Raw genomic sequence first — 21,007 nt, 5'->3', positions numbered from 1 at the left:
GTGCTGCAATTTACGCAAATACTGCACATGTGGAGCGTAATTTCTTTCTCGTTTGCATGTTTTCCAAATGAAAAACTACAGGAAATTATATATATATATATTCCAAAAAAAAAATAAACATAAAATTTCTTTTAAATTCTCCGTCTAACAAATTACATATGGAGGTACTCTGATGCATATTTTTTCAACAAATCGATTAATTGTTATACCCTCGCTTTATCGCCGTAACCTACGCGACTTTAATACCGAAAAATCGAATAAAATTCCGTCATCCCAAATGAATGGAAGCAACAATTCCTCGACATTAGAGCAGTTCAGTTGTTTCCACCACCATTCAGTTCTTGTTTCGCACTCATTCGGTAGATAAGTGATTGAATTTCCAGGTTATTTCCACGATGAACTTTGAACGAATCGTTTTGTTTCTAAGTGAATAAAAAAAATTGATTGTAAACGACTTTTTGGCCGCAGAGCTCGTTAAGTTTTCTTAGATTTTGGCTTAAATTCTAGTCATGAATTGTCTGCAAATCCAAAGATGTTTTGTGGTGACGCTTTTAATCAAAATTGTAGCTGCAAGAGAACTGGTAATACGAATTGAAGGGGGACCACTTGTTGCCGAATTGCTTGCAATTGAAACAGGACACCACTATAAAGGACCGGTAAGTAACAATATGCATGCTAAAAAATCAAACTTTTAGAGAAATAATTAATACCCCTTGGAAATTACAGGGTGTCTCAAGTTTGAATTGGGGAAATGTCAGAGGAATGGTATTAATTTTCTTAAGAACAAACTTACTCATAAAAACTTTTGGGCCACTCTGTACGTTGCTTAGAAGTCAAAAGTACAAAAAATTGTATTAACAAGAATTTTGTTAAAGCATATCAATCATTCAAATGGTTATATTCAAGACTGTTCCCCTAACATAGAATCCAGTAACTCTAATATAAGTTTTAAAAAATAGCCTGTTTGGCATTTTGGACATTTTTCAAAAATTGTAAGTTTTCAAAATGACATTTTTTTATAAAAATAGTAATACAGTACAATTTATAGTTGGTTTGAAATTTGTAAGTCCAATTACTTTTTAAAATTGGGGTGTCAAATATTTTGAAATTGTCAAAAACTTTTTGACAATTTGTCACTGTCCAAGAATGGAATATGGATTGGTAATTCACCAAATCCAGATCTTGAAATACTTCGTTAAAAAAACTTTCATAGATTTGCTTGTTGTAAAATTATTAATTTTGCTGTCTGTGTTGAAATGATATGATGTGTTGAATAACAGTAAAACAATAAAATTTAATATTCTCCAGGGTGCTCCAAATAAAAATTGAGGTTCCAAGAAAGTTTACTCAACTGGCATCAATATTACAGAGTGTTCCAAAATACCAAGAGGTAATTAAAATAAAAACATCTTCTTAGTTAATCTTTTGTAATACGTTCCTGTCACAAGTCATTCTGAACCAACCTTTTATTCCCAATACAATAATGTAAGACACATCAGAATATTATTTATGTTAAGTTCTTTACTATTGCTTATTTTTCATGATTTTCAAGAAATTTAAATGTTAGTTTTTGAATGAAAGTTTTATGGTTCCACTAAGTTTGCATCTCTTATTCCCAGTTTGCATCCAGTGTAATTTGGGACACCTTGCACATACATTGTCTATTATCAAAGTACCAAAAAATCACTTCTGTCGGTTTTCTATTCGGAAATCACTCTTCAACCGAAATCTTATAAAAAAAGGTTGGTTATTAAATTACCCCCTGACGATTCACCCCCGTGAGTAATAGCTATCGTTACACATGCTCGTTGAATAATATTTGAAACCAGTTCACCTTTTTTCCGTTACAATAAAACCCACGGAAGTCAAAACACATATTTGCCATGAATGCCAAAATAAACACACATTTCGGTTCATTAATGGATTATGGAGAGCAGAAAACATGTTACCTCGTCAAATTAAACATATGGCCCGATATGTACGTTACGAAAGTTTATCCTGTGGAATTAAGATAGAAAGTAATTGATACGAACGTCATTGAATCAGCCAAGCCGTAAATCCTTTTGATAACAAAAAGGAAATTTTGGGAAAAAGTTATATTGCTTATATTTGATTTAGTTTATTTCAAGACTACAGTGTTCTGTGAATGAAATTTTCCAGTGTTTGTGTTCTTATCCAGCTCGTTGGAAAAGTGTAAAGTACGAAAAAGACCCCTTCAAAACCTAAATAAATAAACCATTACACTTACATTAAATTACGATAATACCAAAAAAAACTCACAGCCAAAAGAGTATTAAGTGCAAGTGGAGTAAACTTCCCTATAGAAACATACAAAGGCTTTCTCATCCTGGTCATAGCCATTAACATGGATTTTTTAAATCGTTGACTGCAGCTTAGCCAGTCACTTTTGTAGAGAGCCATAGGAATTTCTGAACTCTAAAAAAATACCAAAGTTTTTATATCAGTCTCTAAAAATAACCTATACATACAGAAATTGTAATTTTGTCTCCAAACCAACAGTACAACGATATCTGAGATAGAATCGCTGCAGTGTATTCTAGTTGCGAAAAGAAGGTAGGAGAATTTCCTTGCACCTAACAACAAATTGTTAATACATGTTTTAGTGTATAATTATGTTAAAGAATACCTGGGCTGCTACAAAAAGGCATGAAGCGCATATGAGCAGAGATGCTGATGTTTGTATCAAAGTAATTAAAGAAAATACATGTTCAATGTCGTTTCTCACTCTAAAAAAAATCTTTGTCATAAATTGTGAAAGCAATAATTCCAAACAATCCACAACAAAAGTTTGTCAAAACCAACAAAACATGTGTCAAATCGAGCGACTAGTTTGTGATTGGTGAAAAAAGCAACTTTCAGCTTGCTGCTTTTTTTGACCATCCAGATCCTCTGATGTAAAATTCTGCACATTTATTTATACGTACTCAATAAGCAAATTTAAATGTTGATTGCAATGAGTGACTTCCCTGTACATTTCCTCTTCCAATTCCCTACACTGATCGTCATAAAAACACTGTTTTTCTGAATCCATTTCAAGCTTTTTTAAACAGCGTTTACGTATGGTAGTAAAAGCATCACTCAGGATGTCCAGTTGGGCAGACAAAAAGAGAAGAAAACAGACGAAAATCAGATCAAACGCTAAAAAAAACGTACTGAATTTGAAAAATTTAATATACAGAAAGTCAAACAAAATTTGCATAACGTCACAGCTTCAAAAACAGCTTTTTTCCTTTAAAAACAGTGATGGTGAATAAAAGTTTGACTTGTCTCTAAACTGATGACGCTTTCCACTTTACAGTGGTCTAACTGTGTTACAATTCTTATTAATAATTATAAAACTGGCAATACCGCGTATTCCTACGCAACAACTGTCAAATATAACTTTTAAAATGTATGACGTCATCTTCATTTTGTTTGTCACTTAATGTACGTACTTGCAATATAAAAAGCTTGCGCATCTAATGAAATATTCATATACATCAAGGCATAGTGACACATAGTTGGAGTGCTTATATCGAAGGGAATATAAAAATTGAAGGGAAGTATGTCATGGCACGTAATCCCTTTCACGAACTTTCCGTTACGAGTATTTTTGATTACATCAACAGCCGCACTAATATGAGCAGAAACTCCAACAAAACTATACATAGTAAATATCAACACAGTTACTCGACTCATCAACACTTTGGCTCTTCGCATTTTTAGTCCTGGTTGAAAATTGCCTAAAATTGACTACCAAATTTACGAAACAATCATTGGACAGCAGATAGGTACAACTAACCAACCGGAACATATTTAAATCTGCCATCTTGTAACTTATTTCTAATTTTTTCCATTGGATTCATCATGTAAAGTAGCATCCATAGTTTGACGAAACCAGCACTATGGGTCAGTACCATGGCGATCTGACTGAGAAACGTGGGTAAATCATCCAAGGCCATTTGAAATGCGATTAGCTCAAACATTAAGAAGATCAAGGCGATCGACATTATCAGGTAGTTGTAAATTGAATAAGCTAATCGGATTACCTAAAAAAATGTCTATTATAAATATACAGAGTACTTTTCAATTTTCCCAGTAGGCAGAGTGAGATGATTACTCTGCTTACACCAAAGATGTTTCAATTTTAATTTCTTATTTCTGGCAAATTGCCCCATAAAGAGAGCAGAAGCCATATTCCCCTAGTTAGATAGGGGATTCAGGAAGGAAGGAAGGAATTTCTTATTTAAGTGTGGTCAATTTTCTCATCAAGTTCAGTGCTTCATTAAATTTTACAAAATTTTTAAATTGAAAAATTTATCTTTTTCCCTCCATGGGACTCTCCTCTAGGAATCAGTTTATCTTTATCTGTATATCTGTCGTCTGACATTAGATCACATTTTGTCTATATGGGTTATGCAACCACGCATACAAGACTGAAATTTAGCATACCCAGCTGCATACTGCGTATAGCATATATCTGTGATTTATACTATTTACAGTCTGTGATTAATGTCCGTTTCCTCAACATGGGTTAAGTTGAATTTAAGAACAGCTTAGATAAGTTTAGTTTAGACTGTGTTATTTTGCACCTAATCTGTCACATTCAAACCTCAACTTTAGCCAAAGTTCTACTTAAAATCGAAAGTGTCGGGGAAACATAGTCCCATGCGTGCGTGATCCGACGACACGAATATACGAAACTACCTTGACCACTATATCAAAAATTAATTGTTAGTCATAAAGTGAAGTTAAAAAAGACCATCCGATAAAGTATCCCGCCAAAACATTATGACCAATCAGTTTTTAAGCTCCATAAAGCGAGCAGAAACGTCACAATGACGTAATTTGACAGTTGGTCAAATTATGTTTTTGCCAAATTACGTCATCGTGACGTCAAAAACGCTCTGCTCGCTCCATAGAGCATGAACGAATGCGGCCTAACGAGATGAATTAATTTTAGTTGGATTTAATCATAATTCTTGAAATTGCATCAAACCGTAAAACTCGTAAAATCGGTTCTCTTTCTAAAATCAAAATCTATCCCCCCCCCCCCAATGACAGTAATGACATTTCTGTGAGTCCGCAATTGACATGACATTTACAAAGCAGTGTTGCCATACCTCATAAGCAAACGACTACAGAATTAAAAAATCAATTATTTTAATTTTCAGATTTTCCAATTTAAAATGTTGTATACCTAACCTAAACACTTTTCAAAATAATATGCCTTACCTTTACCTTAATTACATTAATGCAATCCGCCATGAATGCTTAATATTTACAGAACTCGTGACATCTACCGGTATTATCATAGACATACCTTTAGTATGTGAAACAGAAATTATTATTTAATTTCTGCTGGCAACCACAGAGGGCAGCACCAGGTTTGTCTCCTTAGTTTATAAGACCAATAACATTTTTCCCTTAGCCTTAGATAAATGCAATTTCAAGATTTAAAACTGAAATTCTATCTTGCTTGACGTACATTTATCAGCTATTTATAAATCTGATAAATAGGTTTTATGCCTGCCAATTGGCCAAAACATTCAATAGTAACTTTCACAAAAACACCGGGGTGTTTATTCCTATTATTTACTCAGGTAGGTAGTTAACAAACATTCCTTTTAGCCTATTTAACGGTTTCGTGGCAGTTTAACCTTGACGAAAATCGATTAGAAACTTGGCCAAAAACTCGACTCAAAGTTTAATAACCTCTTTGATGACGCCAATCCTCTTGGTTGCCGCCATTTTGTCGTACGGCCATTGAAACACGTGTTGTTGTGAGAATTTCTAAACAATTCGCCAATTACACTATTTATGTTAGGGAGAGGCTTTGTTATCAGTGTTTATTAACCACTGAATTCGAAACTTTATCGCGATAACTGGTACTAGTCAGTTGGCGGTAAAATTTTATTGTTTCCCTTCAATAAAACACCATAGTACAATCAAGTGTATACCACAATTTATTAAAAATATTCTCACTTGTAGCAAAATAACAGCTACTAATACTTAGTTACCTTTCTCCATAGAAAATTCTATAAAGTTTGCTTTTTACTATTTTCTTAAGTATTTTTCGATTTTTTTGAGGTTTTTTCTAGTTACGTTTATATTTTATATAAAAAACGTAGATTGCTTAATGGTATTAGAGGTAGTTTTTTATATAAATATATAATAAAGTAGAAAACTTTGTAAAAAAAGAGATTTAAGAGTTTTAGAGAGATTTTTTATTATTTTTTATTATTATAATTATAATGGAAGTAAATTACCCTTTAAATGTTAAGATTTGAAAACAAAGGGTCTGATCTTCAATATGTTGCATGAAACATAAAAAATATGAGTGAAATCTGAACATTGAATTAAATGTTACAAAAATATGCTTAATTTACTTGTACAAGTAACCAATACAAAAAAGAAGCACATTCGAAGATCTAAAAAGACATCAGAATGAACTTCTGGACTGTGGAAGATACGGCACTTTCAAACTGTATAGTCCTTACGAGCACAACATGTGCAAAAGCACAAACACTTCCTCACACATTTTCACCTAAGTCTAGCTTACACTTAATAAGGTTGGTGCCTTTGTCCACCACGGCCACCACCACCTCCACGTCCACCTCGGCCGCCTCCGCGGCTACCACCACTGTAACCACCACCTCCACTTCCTCCATAACTTGAATCCATACCATAGCCGCCACCATAGCCACCACCACCGCCTCCGTAGTAGTCATAGCCGCCGCCGCCGCCGCCACCACCACCACTGTAGCCATTATCATAACCTCCTCCATATCCATAGCCACCTTCATTCCAGGAGCCACCAGGGCCCCCCCAGCCACCACCCCATTGGCCTCCACGGCCTCCGCGTCCTCGACCACCCCAACCTCCACGCATCATCATGTTGTTGGGCTGAGTGGCGGCTTTTTTAACATCTACTTGTTTGTCTTTGATGGTTTGTTTGGGTTTTTTGAGCAATTCCTTTACAATGGAGTCATTCTCAAATGTAATAAAACAGAAACCTTTTCGTTGGTTTTTGGTTTTGTCAAAGGGCATCTCTACTTGGGTAATGGTTCCAAATTGGGAGAAATAACTCTTGATGTCATCATCCGTCAAATCGGAGGTAATGCCGCCAACGAAAATTTTGCCGGGCTTGGCTTTGGCTTTTTTCGCGTCTACAGTTTTGCCGTTGATCACGTGCTCTTTTTGGGCCAAAACTTGGTCCACAGTGTCTGCGGAACCGAACAAAACAAAGGCAAATCCCTTGGACTTACCGGTTTGGGGGTTCACTTTGATAGTCACGTTCTGAATGGCGCCGAACTGGCCAAAATAGTCTTGAAGTTCCTTTTCGGTCGTTTCAAGGGTGAGACCGCCGACAAACAGTTTTTTATCTTCTTCTTGCCCTGGCTTAATAGCTGATCCATTTCCGTTCGTCTCCATCGTGTTTTTTTCCCCCAAAACTTTACTTAAAACACTACAGAACACGCGGACGTCGTCAGCTCAGCTTCCGGCGTCACTGTCAAATGGCCGACTTCTAGGTGCGAGACAGAGCGCGATACCGGCTTGGGTTGTCCGTCTCTTTCTGGCATCAACTCACAAATTACGCGGGACTTTTGACGTCTCGGGCCGCTGTATCGTCGTTATTTCACTACCGAAACAAGTTCAAGCTTAAAGAAGTTGAAATTAGAGAGAATAACTTTCAAAACATTCAATAAGCAACACTAGATTCAGAAAAAATTTAAACTTTATACGTGAGACGGGCAAACGCCGACCAAAAGTGAGTGGCTGGGCTCAGTCGGTAACGTCAAGCTGTAAAAGTGGTGGGGCGGAGAAAGTTTGACGTAAACCGGCAACAACATGGCGGGAACACGTGAGAGATCCGAGTAAATCGATATGAAAACACAGGCACGGATTCAGATGATTTTTTATTTTATTGAAATTTCTAATTTATTTGTGTTTTTAGGTGAATGATGCAAGTTTTCTTTTTTTAATAATTATTGGTTGCTTTCAAAAGAACAAATCGACTAAGATAAAATAATTATCAGAAAATCATTAATCGGACGCCATTTTTTTTCGATCGAAGTAACAATGTGATTTTTCGATTACTAATCGATTTGTTCTTATGATTTATGAATATGGTTATTGTAATAAACAGGTGATGATATTTATGTATGTATCTACATGAGAAAACATAGATAATGTTTCCTATTAAAAACGGATTTCAATAAAATTGGCAACCCATACTAGTGACGCAAGTGAAGAATTATTATTAATAGAATTTGAGACAAAACTATTTCTAATAAGTTTTCTTTGTCGGTAGAAAGAACGATTTACAACCCCCTCGTATAGTCATTATTATGTCTTTTTCCTCGCTGGTACATCTCTATATTCTTAGAATCGTATTGAATGACCATCGGGACGTTTGGACGCAATTGAAGATGGATTGGAGAAGAACATCGCGACGCCTTTACCTAACAGCGGCTTTGGGCGACGCCTTCGGTCAGTTTCACGCCGCGAAAACCGCCAAATAGGAGCAGGAATACAGAAGTCGGTGGAAAGGGTTTTATGAGGGGATGGCACGAGCCAAAAATAAATCAATATACGCATATATTAGTTAGTTTTCACCGTCGTCGTCGGAAAATGCCAGATGGCGCAACTAAAGCGCGACGCTTGTGTCGTCACGACGCCGACGATTCCTGGACGTCTTGGAAAAACCAAACAGATTTTTTTTTACTTTCAAGACCTTACTTTTGACATATTTTGGACTCTTTAGATGTAATAATAAGCAGTTACACAACTACAAAATTAAATGGACAGTAGGACATTTAAACTATAATTCTAAATAACGTTAAAAAAACAATTTTTTATGAACTGAACAAATTCAAATTATAATTCTAGTTATTTTATCCAACATTGTTTAGAAAGTTCGTTTTTGGATGTCCTATAGAGAAATTGGCGTCCGGCGTCGCGACGACGCTACAATAACGGCGCACTCGCGCTTCAAATCGCGGACGCCTTACATCAGGCTCACATAAAAATTGTGCGGTATATTTTTCTGTAATGTTTGATAGGTGATTTCGGCACGAGCCAACCCTAAAAATAGCCGATATCCCCCACACCGTGGCACGTGCCGTATGAACCGTATGTACAGCAACATGTTATTTTTTGTGTAAGGGCAACGCTATAAGTACATGCTGATTTGTTTGTTTTAGCCATTATTTCTGGTTGGCCGCAACGGGACGTAATGTCACATGATCACTCACTCACACACCGGAATTCAGAACTATCAAATTGGCTTTGGCAAACTGACATCTGTCACTTGTGAACGGAAATGGCGTTTTCCGTTGACAAACCAATCTATTTGTATCTTACTCTATCAAATGTCATTGAAACAGTACGGTAATAGTTCTGCATTAAACTCGTCAAATGCAAACGCCAAAGAGTAGTTTAAAAGATAAATTTTGCTCAGCACAATCTTAAATTTGTAGTGTAATACAACATTTTTTGGTACCTAATAATATCGTTATACAATTTTCGTAATTTGTTTTAATGAAACACTTACCCAAGGTATCTTTTTGCTTATTTTTCCCAGTCCACATATCAGTAAAATGGTATCCACTGAAGATAAAACATTCTTTGGATAATCATGATTTAGCATTTTAGGTGGAACCTAAAAATTGGCAAAAAATAAAATAAAAAATAAAGCTATTTTTATTAATATAAAAAAAAACATATTATTTTATATACGAGTTATGCCTGCTTTATACCTCTCAATTAACAATTAAACTAAACTTTCATTTAAACTAAAATTAATTTATCAAAGCTGAAAGTGAACTTACAAGCGAGCCCATTTATACTTTCAATTTACACTAAACTAAAATTAATTTTAAATTAAAGTTAAACCAACTTTATTAAAGTTCGGCTTAATTCGTTTAAATTCGTTGGCTTTCGTAACTATCACTGTCATATTTGTCATCACTCATGATGTAAATTGCTGTCTTCTATTGCGATACGTAGTCTATTAGACTTGAATCGTCTATTTCCATAATTGGATTTTTTACCGAAAAAGTGGTTTAAGAACAAATTTTTTAAATTATTTTAATAAAAATTTTCTTTATCCACAAAACACGCGTAATGACGATGACAATAGAAACGTCAACGTCAAACATCAACGTCGAACGTCCAGTAAGTCAAAACAGTAATTTATTTTTCTAATTATTAATTTGTAGTATAAACCTAAACAAGATTTCTTAGTTTAAATATTAATTTTAGTGGAAATTTAAATTCAATTTAATTCTTAAATGGGAGGTATAAAGCAGGCATTAGCAGTGCTCCAAATTTATAAAATAAATATCTCAAAAACTGTATACAGATGTGGTAAAACTAAAACTGGCCGTAGGAAAACCGTGTAACTGACATAGAAACATAAATATTTGCATGCGCGAGACAAAGACAAAAAACTTTGAGGCAATGTTGTCAGATAAAGTACTACATTAGTTACATAATTTTGTAACAAATCACAGAAACAACCTGCATTAGCAAAATAAATGGAAATGATTAGAAATGTTCTAGTAAAAAAAATATATTTGTAAGTAATCTAGTCGACGAATTCAGAGAGAAGTTTGACAACATCGCAACAAAACTTCCACCTACTTACTTTTTTTAAGATTTTCTGTCTTTGTCTCGCGCATGCATATATTAATGTTTCTCTGTCAGTTACATGGTTTTTCTAAGACTAGTTTTAGTTTTATCACAGAGTTTGCTTAATCACACACACATTTTCTTAATTTTTACGTATTTTTGATTTGTTGGCGTTTGTACTTTTATTGTGAGGACTGAAATTATTTAAACGGCTTCATTTATAAGTCAGAATTTTGATTTTACTTTACAATGAAAAATTGACACTGTGACATTTCTCATTAACAGGTTTTCAAGTAGAATTAAATATTGAAATAAAAATAAACTCAATTTTAGAACGGTGGACACTTTGTTAATCGAAAAACGTTTCTTTAGCAAGAAAATTGACTTCCTCAATCTTAACTCCTGCTCGATTCGACTGTCCTGATACATTTTCGGGCGTCGCCTCTCGCGCTTTAACGCTATTCTCGAACTGCGACCCAATTTCCCCACATTTTCCGAGCTGGTTTTCCCCCCCAAGCCTTTGGGCATTTCCCCAAGTTTCACTTCGGTGAAAATCGACGCTTTTTACCAGGAGCACAGAGCAGCAGACCGGTGAAACGGCGTTCGGCACGCGTCTAACACCCTCTATAAATAGACCATCCCGTGTATGTGTTTACGAAATTACACATACAATAGTTTTTACCGCCCGATAAATAAAACCGGATTAATGAGGTGAGAGAGAGAGAGAGAAAACGATAAAGAGACAGTCAATGGTATAGAAGAAGACAACTAGCTGGTATGTAGGAAGGGTGTGAAGAGCACGTGCTACAATACCATCTGCTAGACAGATGTCTGATTTCAACCGATTATAGCCTAGAGAGAAATATAAAAAAATACATTCAAAAACAAATGTCCTCAACTACCCAACCAAATATCCAGAAAAATCCAATATACCATTTTCCAGAAAGGTCTAACCTGCCATTTGACTATCAATCACCCTGTATACAGAGAGTCAATCACAACAAATTCGACATATTGCAGGTCATGTGCAAAATCAATTTACAACAAGGTTGTTTTACTTGTGTATCAAAGAGTGACATTACAGCTCCATGAGTAAAGTTTAGACAGGTTCCAAGCCAAAACTGACTATTTGGCATACTGTTCAAGTCTGTCAAATATCAAAACCGCCTCTATAGAGTATAAAACTAAAAAACACACTTGAAAGTCAGCTAAATCAGTTTAAGAAAAACTCTTTATGTTTTACACCGCCATGAGTTAAGTTTTGACAGGTTCTAACCCAAAACTGACTAATGGCATAGTAGTCAAGTCTGTCAAAGGCCCGTCAATATCAAAACCATTTCTATAAAAGTATAAAAGTATAAAACACAGCTGAATCAGTTTAAAAAACAAGAAAGGACGAAAGAAGTTTAACAGCAAAAAAAAGAACCTATGTTACTAATTACTAAAGCAACTACTGTCAAATTATATTTTGTAGTCGTTTATGTCGGAACGTTTGTTTGTGACGTCATCTTAATTTAGCTTGATTTTTCCTATATTGGGTTCAAACATCATTTTTACTGTTGCTATTCTGTGCTTTTACGTACCTATTTTAAATTGGTTGCTTTTTGAATCTGAGACTACAAAATCTACAAACTTTACTCGTATTTCTACCTGGCTGACCAAAAACAATTTAATACAATATGCCGTAGCATACAAATTACCTAGCACTAAAGGACATCGTATTAAATCTTTTGAAAGGTAAATAATTACTTCTATGAAACCCTTCAGATGTTTTATGAATAATTAGTTAGTTTTTAATTACCGGTTTGATACAAGAGTCTTATAAATAACAAAAATGATTGTCCTAATTGCCTATAGCGGTAAACTGTGATTTTAATTTATTTGGTTCGTCCTAGCTGTTATAGGGTTATTACATACAGATCGATAATTATTCTAATTTTGCCTTTTAGCTAAAACCTGAAAACCCAAATTTAGCAGGAGATAATAACTTTTCATAGAGCAAATCATTGTAGTTGGCGCTAACGTCATTGTGTGTGCTACCATATCTAACTTAGGCATGTTGAAAATTGTTTTACCATTTTTTCTTCTTTATTCAATACAAATACAACTACTGGTTAACATTTTTATCTGAAACAGTCCTACACATCTCAAACCTCATCTTTCAATTTTTTTTTTGTTTCAGGTAATTGGATTTGACGATACTTACGTGCTAATTCCCATAGAAAATACGTCCGACGTTTTTCTTAGTGAAACAAAACGAGGTCAAGAGTCCAGGAGTTTGACCGATGATCAAAGGGTTAGTTTTTGAGTTGTAATTTAAAAAAAAATAGAAAATTAATAATGATTTGTTGCTTTTGGTCTTGGATGTATGAATTGTCATACATTGTACAAAATCTGTTATATTGTCTCATAATAATTTACATTACAAAACTTAGGTTCTTTGGGCTGAAGAACAAAGTACCAAACAACGACAAAAGCGAGATTTAATAGAAATTGACCCATCTGACATACCTAAGGAAAGAGTTAAGCGCGTTAGCACCGAAGTTCCTTATTCTGTTCATCTTAATGACACAAGTTCAGAAAAGCTTAACAAAACCAGGTCCAAACGACGTGCTATTTCAGGTGAAGTTGACCAAATATTCAACGACGAACTGTGGAACCAGCAATGGTACTTGGTAAGTTCGATTTGACTTTCTGTTTCATACATAAAAAGTGAGTTATCCAGAGGGATACGAGAACAAGACTGGATCTTCCTAAGTTAGATTTAAACGTACTACCAGTGTACAAAGCTGGTATCACAGGAAGAGGAATCAGAATCACAATTCTGGATGATGGTCTTGAATACACTCACGATGATTTAAGTCCCAATTATGTAAGTTTGTAAAAGCGTTGTTTGGAAATCAAAATTATTACATTTTTTGTCCATTCAGGACCCAGAGATCAGTTATAATTGCAACGAAGAAAACAACGACCCAATGCCACGCTATGAACTTAATAAGAAATCACCTAATAGTCATGGTACTAGATGCGCTGGAGAAGTTGCTATGGTGGCTAATAACAAGAAGTGTGGTGTTGGAATTGCTTTTAATGCTCGAATTGGTAAGCAAATAATCTAGTCTTTCAGTGTTGCTGCATGGTTTAGATCTGGAAATATTACTTTTTAAGGTGGAGTCAAAATGTTAGATGGTTTGGTCACTGATAGAATCGAAGGTACGGCCCTAGGATACGCCCAGAACCTGGTAGATATTTACAGTGCTTCATGGGGCCCGAACGATGATGGAAAAACCGTAGACGGTCCTGGAAGACTGGCTAAAGAAGCTATCGAGCGCGGTATTAGAAAAGTGAGTGAATAAGTGAAAAAATAATCAAAGACGTGCGTAAAACAAGACAAACAACAAAGTCATTATGGCACGAACAGGAAATATTCGACAAAGATACAAGATCACAAAACACCGCTGATCGGTTCATTATATTACACCCACTAGAATCAACGTTCAAAATTTTAAATATTTGTTTCTATTCCATGGTTCTTTTGTAGGGAAGAAACGGCAAAGGTTCCATATACGTTTGGGCTTCTGGTAATGGAGGAAGTCGCGGAGACAACTGCAACTGTGACGGTTATTTAGCCAGTCCTTATACAATCTCCATAGGAAGTGCATCGCAAAAGGGCGAATTTCCTTGGTATGGAGAAGCTTGTGCTTCCACATTAGCTGTAACATACAGTAGCGGAGCATATAAGGACCAAATGATTGTAAGGCAATATGTTACACATCTCAACTTGGCATGTATGCCAAGTTTGAAAATTGGACTAATCAATGTTCACTATTCTCTGAACTATTCAACGTTTTTTAGGCCACAACCGATCTAAACAATCAATGTACCATCAGACATACAGGAACATCGGCTTCAGCTCCTTTGGCAGCTGGTATAATAGCCTTAGCTTTAGAAGTGAAGTGAGAACAACTTAGTTAATTAATTTTTGACTTTGTCAATTAACATAACGCAACTAACAGCCCTTCTTTAACGTGGAGAGACGTCCAGCATTTGATAGTGTGGACGTCAGAATTGGCTCCGGTTTCCGATAATCCTGGATGGCAAAGAAACGCAGCGGGTTTGTGGTTTAGTACCAAGTTTGGGTTCGGGTTGATGAACGCCTTGGGACTGGTTGCAGCCGCAGCGAATTGGACTACTGTTCCCGAAGATCACGTGTGCAAAGTTTTATTCAAGTTAGTTTTTTTTCTGTAAAAAAATGTAACATCGTCAAAATTGGAATATTTTTTATGTAGAATTAACAATAACATAATTTCCTACGGAAATCCTGTTAAACTAGTAGCAGTAACCACCGGTTGTAAAGGAATGAAAAATGAGGTTATTTTCCTCGAACACGTTTCAGTTAGAACCACCATAAACTACACAATTAGAGGAGCTTTGGAGATTCATCTAACTTCACCAGCAGGTAAAACAACCTCTCCCGTGGTAACAGTCTCAATATTCTCTAAATTTTCTAGGATCTACGGTACAATTGCTGACGCCACGAAAATATGACAAAAGTCCTAACGGTTTCTACAACTGGACTTTCATGTCCGTTATGACATGGGGTGAATTGGCACAAGGGGTTTGGACTTTAACAGTTTCAGATAATGTAAGGCAAAAATTGCTAATCAAATTGATTATTATGTTGATAAAAATGGCTTAATCAGATGGGACCCGAAGGAAATACAGGGTACGTCGAAGAAGCCGAATTGATTTTGCGCGGCACTAATGAACCACCTGCTCACATGTTCAATGGCCCAAGAAACTACAATGAGGATTACAACAGGATACATAATCGCGTAGGAGCTGCCAAACTTACAGCTTTTCCACAGTTTTTCAATTATGATTACTATAGCAACAATTTAAAATAATCATTCAAGACAAAATTGTAAAAACAGGTATAAAATATGTCCAAAATTTGATTCTTTACATTACTAGTAGTAATCGGACGGTTCGTTTTTAAAATACTACTTTTTAAGAAAAAATATACAACAAAATGCTGCTCTTAAATATGCCCAGTGGTTCGTTAGACGGCCGCTAAAGTAAGACGAAGAGATTACTAAGACACTTTTTGAGACAAATAAAATGCCGTAAATAGGTATACAAAAAAATCGCTTTTCCGGAAAACAATACAATTTTGTGAAAGTTTTCCCCATTTAAGAAAAAAGTTGCTATAATTTCCGGTATTCTAATAATAATGTAGATAATCAAATTTGGTACACATTGCATTACTAAATTAAAGAAATATTTATTTAAAAACTGGAGTTTATGAGACAAAATAGATTTGTTTTGCTTAATATATATAATTTACTAAAATGAATTAAATATTTAATTGAGTTTGCATGCAAATAGAAATATGCTATATTTTTTTAAATTTGATCAAATACAGCAAATTATCGACATCTTTGTAAAAGAAAAAAATAATACGGACCTGTTGACCTACATTTAAGATGGTTTTGACAGCAGCGCCTCTTGTGGAAGCTCAACCTACTATTCGTTAGCCCTTGTTCGACCGCGCAACTAACTAAAAGCAGGGGACAACCACACGCGACCTAAATCTCATCCGACTCAAAATGGCTGCCGGAGTGTGACGTCAGTCGCTACAGAAGGAAACTGTAAATTGATCTGTTTGTCGACAATATTGCAGCAAAAAAAAACTGTAAACTATTACAGTTTTCTTCTATTATTATTCCACTCTAACTTGATAATGAATGGAAGTTCATTCATAATCTGATTCGAAAATAATGAATGGAGGTGAAGCTCATTGATAGAATGGGGCTTGCAAGTATGCAATAATATTTTAACCTATTTCGCCTTGGTTTTGTCACAGTCACAGACTTTTGGCAATGTATGAGGAAATGTGAAATATGCATGTGCTGTGCATTTGGTGTGATTAGTGCGTTAATTAAATAATAACAGAATACTTCCAATTGTGGTTTGGCTCATTCTAACTCATAGAATTTCATTTCTTCATCCATGAGAGTTGAAAACATATTGTAGAAAATTCTCCAGAGACATTATAGTCTTTCTTACCAACCTACACCAGATCAATGTAATAATTTCAACTTGATTTTTCTCTTTATATTCAAGCATTTGCCCTTGATTTATATGGCTTTATTTTCATTACTCATATATCTTTCATAAAATCATTATATTAGACTATGAAGGCTTTCACGGCCGGTCAAAACTAAAATATGAAAGTTATCCGGGCTTATAAGCCGCCAATGGACCACGGGTTATAAGCCCGGATAACTTTCATATTTCAATCATTATATTTTTTATCTGATTCTCTCATTTGAGAATGTCTGTAAAAAAGTGGTTTCCAATTATTATGTTATTTATTATTTAGTATGCATTTATTGACAAAGAGTAAATTGACAAAAACAAAATTATATATTATAAGTAGGTATTTATAAGGTCATGGATTTATAAAACTACTGACAAAACAATAATTTTTAAAATAAACTTTTTTTATTATTCCTATTTCTTACCCTATAAAGTAAACAGGAAAGTTCAACCATTCATTAATTTTTATTCTAGTGGTTTTAAAAATCAGCTTAAATTTTTTGTATCCTATGTATAATATTATAATGTAATATAGTTTTAACATTTGCAAGCAGGTGATAAATTATTAGTGCAGAATATACATATGTATATACCTATAATAATAATAGGTAACTTGTTAAACACAGACTAACATCACTATTACAAAACCAGTCTTACAGTTTATCATTTTAGCTAGTGGGGATAAATCTACAAAATGTCCTAAGTAAGAAAGTAAGTCGCACCATTACCTTAAATCAGTATCCCTTCAATAGATAAATTTGTTTTGCAGCTCATTCCAGCTAGTTTTTCAAGCAAACGTGGTTTCTAGTTGTTGATACAAACCATCAATCATCTTCAGGCCTGTAAGTAAAACTTGAACACATTTGAAGTGTTAATTGAAGTGATAAGTGAAAAATCATGGAACACAGACCATAGTTGAACCAAGTTGAATTAGCACATAAAACCACCTCCTATATTGTTCTTATTTTTTTCAGTAGAGTGACATGTTTTCATAAATGGGTAGATATCACTGTTCAAACTTTGTTGGACTTGCCACATCCACAACCTACATCAGAATTTTGACTTTCTAAACAGGTGAATTAGGTAGGTACTTTTAGTATCATAAGTAAACTATAATAACTATTCAAATAGATTTGTAGGAGAATCACAGTTACAGTAGTGGACAAAACCTGTCAGAACATTGAAAATTGGGTTGGTTAATCTCGTGGAATCATCACTTTCAAAATTATCTGGTTTAGTGACTTTTGTGTTGTGTTTTCTTTTGTTCATGTGTTTAAGTTCAACCAACATAACTGTTTTGTTTGTTGTACCTATGTTGTATGTAAATAAAAGGGATTTTTTGGAATCACTGATCAGATTATTTTTCCTAGATTTACAAGTTAAGGTATCTTAGATGTCTTAAACATATGATGTGATGATGTCTCTTAAACAAGTATTACAAGAAATCTTCCTATAACAGGAATAAAAATGGGGCCCTAAGTAAGAGTGGGACCTTAAGCAGACAGCTTACATTTATTAGTGAATGATTTTAGCCAAACTTGAAGATGGCTTAATCAGTTAGTGTTATGAGTCACTAGGTGCTGTTAGCTGTTATGCTAAGTTAGGATTTTATCTCTGAGCTTTCTAGAACTTTTTACCACTGTTTGTTTTTTGCCATCTGTTCAAAGCTCTTCACCAAACTGTATGTAGGGACTCTGCAAGTTGAAGTGTGAATCAATAAATACAAACTTTCAGTGTAAAAATCGTTTTTATTTGCAATAATTGGTTGTGGGGAAAAGTGGGTACAACTAAAAGTTAAGCACATTTTGTCCTTTCTTAATCAAACCACAGACCACTAGTTGACTAGTCCATTATTGTTTACAAGCCTGAGAAAATAGAAGGAGTGCAAGACAGCTGGATTTAATAATAGTTTATGTTTTATATCTACCCATTTTTGAAGACTCCTCATTGTACTGAAAAAAATCCATGTGGGAGGTGATTTTTTATCCACTTTGACTATGGTCTGTGTTCCATGATTTTTCACTTATATACACTTCAAATGTGTTCAAGTTTTACCTGCGGGCCTGAAGATGATTCATTGGTGGTTTTTATCAACAACTAGAAACCACGTTTGTTTGAAAAACGTAACCATTCAACCTGGAATGAGCTGCAAAACAAATTTACCTATTGAAGGGATACTGATTTGAGGTTATGGTGCAACTCTGCAACTTACTTACGACATTTTGTAGATTTATTCCCACTAGCTTCTAATAAAGTATCTTTATCGGCTTTCCGTTTCATTTTCTTTGCTTTATGTATGTAATAGTTAAAATGTATGTAAAAATTAACTCGATTAACAAGTTTGGCAAAGAGATAAAATGACATTTCTTTGTTATGATTTTAAAATGTTGGCAGCGCGGAAATTTGTTTACGGGCCATAGTTACCGTGCGGCGGGACATTCAAATTTTCGGATTTTTAGAGGCGTTTTGCGACTAAACGACTAAACCCACAGTACTGAAAAAATTACAGGTTGATAGCCGAAGTTGCACTCTACAACTTTTATTAAGGAAGTTTTATAATTAAATGAACCGTACAGGCGCAAAAAAATCAAAACCGTTTTCCCATGTTAATCTCCTAATAATATACAACATACATATCAATAAAAAATAAACTTATTGTTTTATTTAACTTCTATCTACGTTAGGTTAGGTTAGGTTAGGTTAGGTTAGTTTAGGTTAGGTTAGGTTAGGTTAGGTTAGGTTAGGTTAGGTTAGGTTAGGTTAGGTTAGGTTAGGTTAGGCTAGGTTAGGTTAGGTTAGGTTAGGTTAGGTTAGGTTAGGTTAGGTTAGGTTAGGTTAGGTTTTAAAATCGATGATATTACGAAATAACTATAAATTGGCATGTCTATAAATATAATACATTTTTCTACTTTATACTTGAATTAAAAATGCATGATTATTTATTGTTTGTTGTTTGTAATAAAATTTTGTAAGAATTATAATCAAAAAGGGTATAAAACTACTTAGTAAATACAGGGTGTCCCGCGAGGTAAGGGACAAAATTTTACTATGAGTTCTTTAGGTAAATTCGAGTCGAAAATGTCCTATGAACATGGGTCCGCAAATGCTTCCTTACCAAGATATGATTTTTTTAATTTAATAGTGTTATTGTGCCAAAAACTACAATAATGCCGGAAAATAATTTTATTTAAGAAAAAAAAATGTATATTACTGTGAAAATAACTGTTTACAATAATTGCTCAAAGTGTCCACCTTCACATTGTAAGCATAGTCTAGCTCTTTTAATGATGTGGCTGATAGCTTTCCCAATATCACAGGATAATACTTAAATAAATAAAATTAAATTTAAAAAAATCATATCTTGGTAAGGAAGCATTGGCGGACCCATGTTCATAGGACATTTTCGATTAGAATTTACCTAAAGAACTCGTAGTAAAATTTTGTCCCTTACCTCGTATATATCACATGAACACCCTCACTACCTTTTTCAGCAAGCAAAATTACTTGTGACCAAAAAAAACACATCAACTTAGATATCGAGGGGGAAGTTTAAAACTATATAGTGGATAAAATTTTTAAATGGCATCCCTAGCTTGTAGCACATTATTTTAAAACCCTTAAAAACCCCGATTCATCACCGTTTAAAAAACTGAAATCGGTTAATCCGTTCTCGAAATAGGGTCAAGATGACACAATTTTTACTAAAACACAAAATCAACAAACTTTGTTAGTTTTTTCAATTTTGATTTTCAAATTTGTTAAACAGTAACGAATCGGGGTTTTTAAGACCTTTAAAATAATGTGCTACAAGCTAAAAGTGCCATTTAAAAATTTCAAGTGGGGGCAACCGGGGGCAAAACCTAAAATATCATGCCCACTGATTTTAAATATCCCTTCGATAACTAAATTGACGTGTGTTTTTTGGTAAAAACTAATTTTCTTTGCTGAAAAAATTATTTTCAGGGCGTTACACCATTCTGATCTGTGTCGGTTCAAGAACTTCTGTGGAAGCCTTTATAAAATATTGATTTTACCCGAGAGTCCGCCACTACTAGGTCATGGCCAAACGTAATATAATAGTAAATGGTAGTAAATTAATAGTAAAACGTGTCTCTGAGATCGCGTATAGTAAATTTAGTTTATCACTTAAGTTAAAGATGGCGCCCCCATTGCGTAGGTCCCCTGTTGGCCAAGCGCCATCTCCCCGATTAAACGTGTACTTCGAAAATTTTTATGTATATCGATCGCGCTTGGATGTTTGCGACGATGCCAC

General features: G+C 34.6%; 2 protein-coding genes and 1 pseudogene across 6 annotated transcripts; 1 reads left to right on the top strand and 2 right to left on the bottom strand.

The window, feature by feature from the left end:
* The first annotated feature begins 290 nt into the window (after positions 1-290).
* Positions 291-18,079, top strand: LOC145723943 (neuroendocrine convertase 1-like). Of its 5 annotated transcripts, none has more exons than XM_081971978.1 (15): positions 291-656; positions 12,818-12,931; positions 13,071-13,310; positions 13,361-13,507; positions 13,566-13,734; positions 13,801-13,976; positions 14,174-14,386; positions 14,488-14,588; positions 14,649-14,861; positions 14,922-15,091; positions 15,144-15,277; positions 15,336-17,445; positions 17,504-17,576; positions 17,712-17,817; positions 17,874-18,079. In XM_081971978.1, exons 1-12 carry the CDS (start codon positions 510-512, stop codon positions 15,537-15,539), a joined length of 2,028 nt encoding a protein of 675 aa, XP_081828104.1. In that variant the 5' UTR covers positions 291-509; the 3' UTR covers positions 15,540-17,445; positions 17,504-17,576; positions 17,712-17,817; positions 17,874-18,079. The 5 variants fall into 5 exon arrangements, with proteins under 5 accessions (XP_081828104.1, XP_081828103.1, XP_081828101.1 ...); XM_081971977.1 differs by having other exon boundaries at positions 17,866-18,079; XM_081971975.1 differs by having other exon boundaries at positions 17,709-17,817.
* On the bottom strand, positions 2,082-12,355 carry LOC145723944 (odorant receptor 22c-like). Its single transcript, XM_081971979.1, has 9 exons — positions 12,219-12,355; positions 9,557-9,664; positions 3,803-4,049; positions 3,456-3,743; positions 2,946-3,159; positions 2,648-2,747; positions 2,490-2,594; positions 2,281-2,436; positions 2,082-2,222 (listed from the first exon to the last, which is right to left on the bottom strand). The coding sequence occupies exons 2-9, from the start codon at positions 9,650-9,652 to the stop codon at positions 2,172-2,174; spliced, it is 1,257 nt and encodes a 418-aa protein (XP_081828105.1). The 5' UTR covers positions 9,653-9,664; positions 12,219-12,355; the 3' UTR covers positions 2,082-2,171.
* On the bottom strand, positions 5,944-7,784 carry LOC145724593 (RNA-binding protein squid pseudogene; annotated as a pseudogene).
* Positions 18,080-21,007: the final 2,928 nt, after the last annotated feature.

The sequence above is a fragment of the Ips typographus genome, linkage group LG2 (genome assembly GCF_016097725.1).
Source record: "Ips typographus isolate SLU linkage group LG2, UJ_Ityp_2.0, whole genome shotgun sequence".
In the NCBI taxonomy this organism is placed as follows: domain Eukaryota; kingdom Metazoa; phylum Arthropoda; class Insecta; order Coleoptera; family Curculionidae; genus Ips; species Ips typographus.
The sequence above is the reverse complement of the archived record's forward strand: the minus strand, read 5'-3'. Positions and strand labels throughout refer to the sequence as shown.

What these genes read in the sequence shown, in the direction of transcription:
- LOC145723943 (XM_081971978.1), top strand. Translation starts at nt 510, where the DNA reads ATGAATTGTCTGCAAATCCAAAGATGTTTTGTGGTGACGCTTTTAATC. An exon ending in GGAACCAGCAATGGTACTTG is followed by an intron (nt 13,311 to 13,360) that starts GTAAGTTCGATT and finishes TGAGTTATCCAG; the next exon opens with AGGGATACGAGAACAAGACT. An exon ending in TCGAGCGCGGTATTAGAAAA is followed by an intron (nt 13,977 to 14,173) that starts GTGAGTGAATAA and finishes GTTCTTTTGTAG; the next exon opens with GGAAGAAACGGCAAAGGTTC.
- LOC145723944 (XM_081971979.1), bottom strand. Translation starts at nt 9,652, where the DNA reads ATGCTAAATCATGATTATCCAAAGAATGTTTTATCTTCAGTGGATACC. An exon ending in GCCTTTTTGTAGCAGCCCAG is followed by an intron (nt 2,595 to 2,647) that starts GTATTCTTTAAC and finishes ATTTGTTGTTAG; the next exon opens with GTGCAAGGAAATTCTCCTAC. An exon ending in CACTTAATACTCTTTTGGCT is followed by an intron (nt 2,223 to 2,280) that starts GTGAGTTTTTTT and finishes TTATTTATTTAG; the next exon opens with GTTTTGAAGGGGTCTTTTTC.